The 9,598-nt window shown below is 47.7% G+C and overlaps 1 protein-coding gene across 1 annotated transcript; it reads right to left on the bottom strand.

The window, feature by feature from the left end:
- Positions 1-2,846: 2,846 nt before the first annotated feature.
- Positions 2,847-8,806, bottom strand: pabpc1a (poly(A) binding protein, cytoplasmic 1a). Its single transcript, XM_068569549.1, has 15 exons — positions 7,924-8,806; positions 7,488-7,681; positions 7,226-7,341; positions 6,292-6,431; positions 6,090-6,184; positions 5,812-5,949; positions 5,334-5,429; positions 4,959-5,226; positions 4,716-4,811; positions 4,462-4,584; positions 4,216-4,358; positions 3,784-3,868; positions 3,564-3,694; positions 3,305-3,395; positions 2,847-3,211 (listed from the first exon to the last, which is right to left on the bottom strand). Exons 1-14 carry the CDS (start codon positions 8,114-8,116, stop codon positions 3,306-3,308), a joined length of 1,908 nt encoding a protein of 635 aa, XP_068425650.1. The 5' UTR covers positions 8,117-8,806; the 3' UTR covers positions 2,847-3,211; position 3,305.
- Between the last annotated feature and the right edge of the window lie 792 nt (positions 8,807-9,598).

The following is a 9,598-nucleotide window of genomic DNA, read 5'->3' as shown; positions in this document are numbered from 1 at the left end:
CATTAAAGTCAAGCACTTAGCTCCCTCATGTCCCACAAATGACTTATAAATATAACCTTTTTATTTTCATACATCAGACATTTGGTTGGTTGAGTGGCAGACAGGCCGCTCCAGACAGACACGTCTAATCCACGCTACAGAGGATTACGCCATAGCGCTCAGTGTGCTCATGATTATTTAAAGGGACACGAGAGGAAGTGACGGACGAGCTGGTGGAATTCCAGTCTGACTTTTCCTGCCACTCGCACACAAACACTGTTTACTGTCGCAAGGATTCCTTCCAGCAGCGAGGGAGGAACGACCACAACAAGCAGCCGCCCCAAACCCGGCTGTGGGGATCATGTGATGGCAGGAATCTGGGGCAAGCTGAGGGTTTCATCCGGTAGTTACCACAGTGTGTACGCAACTCCAAATCTAATGCAGGACACAAGTCCTGTGGAATCCCTCCAGCAGGTGGTTTGGGTCGGCCCGGTACCGGAGCGCCTTGAGAACGAGCTGGAGTGTGAAGGGAGACGCTTAACATGCTGCAGCCATAAAGTTGCACACCGTGGTGATATATTATGGGCTCTGTTGGTCTCATAACACAGTGAAGTCAGCAGAGGTGATAAAGCACACACTTCCACTGAAAGCTGGAGGATGTGGCCGACACCAGAGACTCATTCCAACCAGAGCGTCCCTCCGCAGACTACTTCCTGTCTCCCACTTTCTGAAGAACAAGTACACAAGTGGACGTCCCCTTTACGAATGAGTGTGAAAAGAAAACAGATTAATTTGCATGTTCACCGACGCTCTCAGGCTATAAGACGAGACACTGCAGGACACCCCTCGAGTCAGGTTCCTGCAGGATAGTGGACTCTTCCTGCGGTATGGTGGACCCTTCCTGCAGGATAGTAGACCCTTACTGCGGGATAGAGGGCCCTTCCTGCGGGATAGAGGGCCCTTCCTACGAGATAGAGGACTCTTCCTGCGGGATAGAGGGCCCTTCCTACGAGATAGAGGACTCTTCCTGTGGGATAGAGGACTCTTCCTGCGGGATAGAGGACTCTTCCTGCGGGATAGTTGACCCTTCCTGCAGGATAGAGGATTCTTCCTGCAGGATAGTGGATTCTTCCTGCAGGATAGTGAACCTTTCCTGCAGGATAGTGAACCTTTCCTGCAGGATAGTGGACCCTTGCTGCAGTATAGTAGACTCTTCCGTATACCCTTGCTGCAGGATAGTGGACCCTTGCTGCAGGATAGTGGACTCCTCCTGGGAACCCATGTTTAAATGTATTGGCTAAGACATTTGCTTATGTTAAGGCTTTACTAAATCTCTTTTTTTTGTAGCTTTTAGGTTTGTTTTCTTCACTTTTTGCAATTTAAGACCGGTCACATAATTTGTATGTTTGATTTCAAGTTGAAGCTGTTAGGGAGAACGCCTTAAAAAAGAAACGCAGCCTTGTTTCAATATCAATGTATTCTTCCTATAATTTCATTCGGTTGTATACAAATACTTGACCATATTCAAATACCCGTAAAAGCATAATATTTAGTAAGCCACAAAATAAATAAATAGTATTGTCCCAAAACAGAATATGCAGTATGAACAGCAGCACGTCCTCCTGCATCCGGATTAAAGTTTCCAAGCACGCTTTTCTGGCTCTTCTCACCCACAATGCTTTGCACAGCAGCTCTGAGTCAGAGGGTTGCGGTGCAGAGTTCATGATGAAGAAGTCTGTTCCTCTCGAATGCACACGGCATGCAACAGGGAGGACTTTGTTAGGCGGCTGCAGTACACACGAGTAAACAGAACAACACGTCCCACTGCATGAGCTTTCAATGAGGACGCCCAGACAACGTACTGGCTCCCCTGTAGAGGCTTCTGAGGAAGAGCCAATGAACAGAGGAGCCACAAATGGAAACTGAGGGCAGAGGTCCCCACCAGCTGAGCGGCGCAGACATTCCTGATAGCAGGGCCTCTGCCAGGCTCCCCCACTGCTCTGTATAGCTGAAGCACTGGTTTCCTTACACAATTACATTTTTTTTCGGTCTGAATTGAGGAACAACGGTTCTCAAACATCTATTTTCCATCACCGTGGAAAATGTAGTGCAGTTTGTAATGTGACTATAAACCAACTGATGGCGGTAGGAAACTCGCTCCGTGTGGTTTTCAGAGGCATGAGAAAGCAGGCTGGAACAGCTGAGCTGGGCCTCAGTCACTTATTCATGCATGCTGTCCTACTTAGTGTGAATGTTGAGTATCGTCTATACAGATCAGAGGAGCACACAATGCAGCTATTTTACCAAGATGATCTGCCTCGTGTGCCCTGAATGAGACATAAGCATCTTGCTGGAGAGCGTGCAGAAAGCCAGAGCACATCCATTTCAAGATAACCTGAACATCACAGGAAGCAGACTCCAAACCAGTGAGTATATAAACAGAAATGTAGAGGAAACGCTTGTTAGCTGCTTCACACTGAATGACAGGGACACCTGGTGGAACACAGCGGTACTGCACCTCATGCTTTGAAACGCGAGCTGCATTCCAAATCGCATACTTTTAGTAAGTCCTGCAGCTGGCACCTTGAACTTTGACACTCTTGTTAATATATCTGCTGAGCAAAGGATTGTGGGTCAGAATGGAATACTGGCTTTCATTCTGAATAATGAGACCAGATGTAGTACATCTGGGACAAACTACATCTGACACTGTTTGGTAGCTTTGGAACAGTGTGTGACCTCTGCAAGGACATAAGACATTAAAGCACAGAAAAAGAATCATCACAGCAATACACCTGACCGAAGCCGTCTGCCAAAACATGAAAAATCCACAAGAACAAAACCTAGAAATGAACTAGAGGCCGAAATTTTGAATGAGAATTTTATTACAGCCAGCAGTTTACAATACAAATCACCTCTCATTATGCTCAGCTATCACCTTCCTGAACACGGCTGATATTCTGAGCACTGACACAGTAAAATGACATAAAACAGAGGAATGCATTCAAATCTATAATCTCGATTTCTTTTTTCTATTTTTCTATTTTTTTCCCCAACAAATTTTTGTTGATGATCAAGGTCTAGTCTTAACATTTCTAGACCCGGCAGATTAATTGTTTTATTCTTTTTTTTAAGAAATAATTTATCATTTTTCGATGTTTTCAGAGTTTTAGGTTTTTCAATGTTTAATTTTTTTTTTTTCTCTTTTTCCATCGGTGAAGCAGGTTTCAATCTGGAAAACAAAACAACAACGCATAAACTTGTGGGATCTAGCCGTCATCGGATAACGATATGAAGAAGAGAAGCTACACACACACACACACACCTTAGACGCTGGGGACTCCAGCAGGGGTGGTGGACTTCTGGGCTGCCTCCTTGGCCTGGTGGGCCTGCAGCACAGCGACAGCCTCATCCACCTGAAACCACAAGTCACTCCATGAATGCATTGCAAACATTTACAATGTGCTCATTCAGGAAGCTGCTATCAATCAGGCTCGTGTCAATTTAGAGGAACAAAGGCTGGTTTTATCTCCTTCAACTGGTGAACTAAGTCCAGAGATCCGGCAGCTTAGCCATTAACTGACCTTTGAGCGCAGAGACTCAGGTGACTCGAGCATGTGGAGCAGTTCAGAGTTGTCGATCTCCAGCAGCATACCGGTGATCTTGCCAGCCAGGCTGGGGTGCATGTTCTGGATCAGGGGGAACAGACGCTCACCTGAGGGATGAAGAACCGCAATTAACAACTGGTTTAAAAAAAGGCAGAGACACAGAATTCTATTTGTCTACCGCAACAGATGTACTGACCCAGCATCTGCTTCTGTTCCTGAGGAGGGGCAGCAGCCAGCATGGAGGCAGTCAGCGGCTCTTGTCCTTGCACATGGACAGCAGGCTGAAAGAGGAAGCAAAGATTTGAGTCCAGGGACAAATTCAGACCAAACTGTCACAATTACCACTGCATGATTATCCCAATCTATTTATATACAGCATGAATAAAGAACTGAAAGGTGAGTGCTGGGTAATGGTAACGGATTAGTGTACACATTGACCATGTGCAAACAGCACAGTAGAAAGAAATACAAATAGTCCAAAAGCACATTTCTCATAGAATCCCTGAACCTTTAAAATCTATTTACAATGCCGGTCATTCCCTTACACCAGTCATTCCCTTACACCAGTCATTCCCTTACACCAGTCATTCCCTTACACCGGGGCTACGCTGGTCAAATCAGTACACACCTGCTGCATAGGGACCTGTGGCTGCGACGCCATGTGCTGCTGGGGGTTGCGCACTCCGGCGGCATACTTGTACTGGGGCATGGCCCGCACTGGGGCGGCGGTGGCCTGCGCACCGGCAGGGCGCTGGCCGAGGGCCTGGGTGGCTGAGGGAGGTGGAAAGGGCACTTTGTCAAAGCTACGCTGGTGGCCAACGAGCAGGAACAAAAAACATAGCAGCGTCTGTGATCCGAGAGCTGAAATACTTACGCATGCGCTGGGACGCCATCATGCGCGGGACCTGCGCGTTGGGGGCGGCCGTGGGACGGATGGTGTTGAAGGTCTGGGGCCTGGGGGCTGACGGGCGCATGGTATTGGGCATGTTCTGGAAGTCTAAAGGAAGAGATCCACATGGGAGCAGTCACAACTCAGCTCTTTCAATGTGAACAGAGGGAGCTAGCTAGCAGCTCTGTTAAAGCAGCACTTTGGCCAGTCTGTTCACGGGATGCAGCGCTTTTACTCACGTTGAGGACGCACTCCTTGAGTGGCCCAGCGGGGGCTCGGGCGGAGCTGCGCCAGCTGGTTGGCGGAGTAGTATGCAGCCCGGTTCTGGGCCTGAGGTAAAAGATGTCTTTAATTATTACATGGTCTCTTGCAGCCACGGTTCTGAACCGTTTGCCATAAACCAACAGCAGTGCTGAACACCAGTGGAACACACTTGTACATTTAACTCCCAGCAGGATTTAAAGCAGTGGGACTCACCTGAGGTATAGCTGCCATGAAGTAGCCTGAGGGTGGGGCAGGCTGATATGGGTTGAGGACAGGATTGGGCACAGCACGAACTGTGGCCATCCTCTGCATGTACTGGTTAGTTAGATGGGCTTGACGCTCCTCCTTACGCTGGGCCAGGGCCACATACAGTGGCTTTGTGGCAACAATACGTCCGTTCATTTCTGTAACGGCTTTTGTTGCTTCTTCCGGGGAAGAGAAACACACAAAGCCAAAGCCTTTACTGCGGCCCCCCTCCATCATCACCTGGGGGAAAGGAACAATGTCAATCACCATGAAACTGCATCACAACCAGACAAGTGGACTCAATCTGTCATCAAGCAATGGACCAAATCCAGTGCTGGAGTCTTTACCTTAGCGCTAGTTATGGTTCCGAATGGAGAGAATTCTTTACGTAGGCGCTCGTCGTCTAGGCCATCATCCAGATTTTTCACATACAGATTGACACCCTGGTGGATGGACATTATAATGTTTTACAACAAACCAAATAAAAGCATCAAGAATGAAGTCAAGTCAGCTAAGTCAGGTAGAGCTGGACGGTTGTATCCCACGACAAACTAGTTCAGATGAGCTTTTGGAAAAGCTGCAAAATGCGACATTGACGCAACTTCCTTGATGATGGATCCTTTGCGCCAATTTAACTGCACGTCATAATTTCAGCAACTGGGTCTGTTGGTAGTTACACAGCCTACAAGGGTATCTTAACACTGACGGGTAGGTAGGGGGACATCAGGGCTCAGAATGCATCTTTCTTGTATTTGTGAAGGGGGCGTGTCTATGCTAAAACGCTGTAATGTTGCTACGACAAGAGTGGAAGGCCAACCAACCAACCTGGTATCTTGTCATGCGATCTTGTTTCATCTGCTCAAATTTACGCTTGAGCTCATTCTGCCGCTCTCCTTTCTTCTGTGCGCGGCCCACATAAACTTGTCTGCCATTAAGTTCTTTGCCGTTCATGTCATCCACAGCCTGCAACGAAAGAAGCGACGGAAGATATGTTAGTGTGGACTCAAAGCCATCAGCACAGGGACAGGTTTCATTTCCCAAAAGTAAAGAAACACATTATGGGGCAGAGTTGCCTGAGAAAAGAGCCACAACTTGATCCTCACCTTTTGTGCATCCTCGTGTCTCTCGAAGCTGACAAAGCCAAATCCCTTTGATTTGTTACCATCGTCAGTCATAACACGGATGCTCAGGCAGGGTCCTACAACAGAACAGCTCATCAGTACATATCAAGAACCGGACCAATTGACACCGGCAACCCATTTCACTGTAAGCATGCCGCTCTTTGAAACAGCATCGTTGTCTTACCATATTTATTAAACATCTCACGAAGCTTCTCGTCGTCCATGTCCTCCCCAAAGTTCTTGATGTAAACGTTGGTAAACTCTCTGGCGCGTGCCCCGAGCTCAGCCTCCCTCTCTTTGCGAGACTTAAAGCGCCCAACAAATCTGTTGGTCCAATGAAAGTTATTAATATACAATACATTACACATGCCAAGACAACACCCAAACACCATGACATTCAATAGGTTTGCTGGAATAACAGAAGAAACTGTTTGATGTAATCGTCTTTTTTTGTCTCCTTCAACAAAAAATATTAAGTTAATAAGTACTTTATTGCCATCGACCACTAGTTGCAGTGTGGGACACAAGACTCTTTTATAGCTGCAGTGTGTTTGGATCATAAACCAGTCATGTAAAGCACTAACAGTACCTTCAACCCCAGGAGAGCAATAAAACAAATGGATTTAGGATGCACCGAACTGTGTTGTTACTGGCATTTGCACCAAATGAACATTGTAAGGGGTCTGGACTGCAGAAGAGATGTGACCTCCATCACTTTTAATCGAGACATTTAAATCTTGAGGACACAAACTTGTGGACCGGGTTGCTTCAAACCACGCGTCTCTGGAGCAATGTCACAAAGGAACACTATGCAATTAATTACAAAGCAATTGCACACTACACTACTAAAACATGCACAACTATTAATTCAGAGTGCATTTCACAGCTACACTGCAATGTTCCCTGCTTCTCACGCCAGACAAGGTTTAAATTCAGCGCTGTTCTCTGGGGCGTTTGCCATTCTTCACTTGGTTGTACGATACCAGAAAGGACACAGAGCATGATTAGGAGATTGGTTTGTGGACAAGATGCAGTTAAACACAAACTTTGATTCGGCATCAAACACAACACTCCAAAGAAAATACCCATCTAAACAGTGTAAATGTAGTCCCACTTACACTTTTCTGTCATTGAGCAACATGCCATTCATTTTCTCAATGGCCCGCTCAGCAGCCTCGTGGGTCTCAAAGTGCACAAATCCGTAACCCTTTGAGCCATTTTCATCACAAACCACCTTGGAAAGGGGAGATTTTAGCATGTCAAAACAATCCCAAACACCATGCATTTAAAACACTCCAGTCAGTTTCGATCTTTAGTCATGCAAACTAGTGATCTGTATGTAAAGCACTCAAACGCAGCGGAGGACAAAGGGGTGGCTACCTTGCAGGACAGGATGTTTCCAAAGGCAGAGAAGGTGTCGTAGAGGGCTTTGTTATCGATGGACTTGTCCAGGTTCTTGATGAAGATGTTGCCAACACCACTCTTCCTCAGAGAGGGGTCCCGCTGAGACCACATGATGCGCAGGGGCCGGCCTTTGATCACATCGAAGTTCATGGTGTCCAGGGCTCGCTCAGCTAGAAAACAGAACCAACAATGTCAAGACTTCTGGGGACACTATGTGCACCTTGTGTATTCTGCCACCTGCGGGGACCCCAGTGCCTCTAGGGAAACTACCAACACCACTAATGCATGACATGCTCAGTAATCTGATATAATGCCGGCTATGCGTGCAACACAGATGCTGGAATATGTGTAGTTCGTGAAGTTGAAATGGTGTCACCTCTCTCCTCGCTACATACACGGATAGTGTACTTACCATCGGCGGGCTGCTGGAAGTTGACATAGGCATAGCCGAGGGACCGGCGGGTGATCATGTCTCTGCACACCCTGATGGAGAGGATGGGCCCGGCCGGGCTGAACTTCTCGTAGAGCATGGCCTCCGTGACGTCCGGGTGCAGGTCCCCCACATAGAGGGACGCCATCGGGTAGCTCGGCGCGCTGGGGTTCATGTTGGCCGCCGTGGTGTCTCAGGCGGTGCAGCTGCTAGGGTGATAGTAGCTCGGTATTCTGTTGACAACAGCCCGCCAATACGCGCCTCTTGTCAGGAGAGAGTCCAATGGCCGGTCCCTCAACCACTGCTGTAGATTTAGTACCGCAGACACATTTACTAGCCGTCTAACCGGTTAGCAACGTGCGCTAGTTAGCGTTAGCTTAAGCAGCAAAATGTCGGCGCGTGGCCTACCCGTCGCGACTCGCGGAGCGGACAGCTTTTAACCGGTGCTCTGCCTCGGCCCGTTAGTCTCCGTACCGACCGTTAGTAACCGTTGCAGACGTTCCGAGTGGCTGGGATGACAAAGCGGACCGGGAGAGCTGACGGCTGACGGCAAAGAGGCTAACGGTTCTCACCACGCTTCAACAATGAGGCTCGCGGCGGGCTCACGTTTCTTCTCGTTTCTGTCCTTATTTTCTTCTTCGCGTTGCTTGGGGTTGGGACAATCAAATCCTGCTTCACCGATTTTTTTTTTTCTTATAAAAAATATGTCTGCGTGTGCCCTCTAGCTTTTGGTTTGTTTCATAATAATAAAATGTGTGCCGAGACTAGCTCCGGAGCACACCCTACGCAGACGGATTACGAGAATGAAAGGAAGGTCGGTGGAGGTTGTTTCCCGATTCCAGTCCAAACCACGACGGCGACGCGTGTCCCACCGCGGTGACGTCACACATCTCGCGATACTTCACGCCGGGTTTCATTTGGCGCATTAAGCACGAGTTTCTTTCCCATCAGCTGAAACGTGTGCCTGACCCAGGTGCGGGATGTGTCGATGGTCAGCCATTACTGGTCTTAAACTCACCCCTGTGGCCCCACGGGCAGAATAACTGCCCTCACAACAATTATCTGCACATTATATTTAACAAGACTTCATCCATTTGTTTCTACAGCCCTGTGTGTGCGTCTCTTAGTATTTTACATGTCTGAAATACAAGTGTGGCATCCTCCCTCATGTGCACATCAAGGTGTTCATACTACTTTAATACGGACAATGCAATAGTTCACCTGAAGAATCGGTCACTGATATTAATCCATTATATATGAACCCAACAGTACCGAAGAATTTTAGTGCAAATATTGTTGCAACGCCCTATAAATAAGTAGGGCATGTCTGAAAAATGTCTTGACAGTTCTCGCTGCGGCTGAGCGCGCTCCCGCGTCGGCCGCGCGCCTCTCAGCACACCTACAGCCTGCTTCAAGGAGCAAGAGCTACACGCTGCACTCAATGCTACGCTGCTTTTGCAATACTAAAAACCGCTGAACACCTTACTACATATCCCCTACAGGTACACAAATAAGGTGCACTATGCATTTAGCTTTTTACTTGTGTGCCAAGTGAGCACACTTTTCTCTGCAGATGTGCCATTTACTGCACTTCTCTACCTCCCATGTAGAGCTGTGGAGAAGTACTGCATTTGGTTTCCCTTCAGCTGTTTATTAA

This window comes from Clinocottus analis, unplaced genomic scaffold, assembly GCF_023055335.1.
Source record: "Clinocottus analis isolate CAN_PGR_092001 unplaced genomic scaffold, fCliAna1.0.p SCAF_9, whole genome shotgun sequence".
In the NCBI taxonomy this organism is placed as follows: Eukaryota; Metazoa; Chordata; class Actinopteri; order Perciformes; family Cottidae; genus Clinocottus; species Clinocottus analis.
This window is presented reverse-complemented; position numbering and strand designations above follow the sequence as displayed.

Excerpts from the sequence above, each read along its gene's own strand:
- pabpc1a (XM_068569549.1), bottom strand. The coding sequence starts at position 8,116 with ATGAACCCCAGCGCGCCGAGCTACCCGATGGCGTCCCTCTATGTGGGG. Across the intron at positions 5,430-5,811 it reads ATCGCATGACAAGATACCAG|GGTGTCAATCTGTATGTGAA; the intron begins GTTGGTTGGTTG and ends TCCATCCACCAG. Across the intron at positions 4,585-4,715 it reads TCAAGGAGTGCGTCCTCAAC|ACTTCCAGAACATGCCCAAT; the intron begins GTGAGTAAAAGC and ends CTCTTCCTTTAG.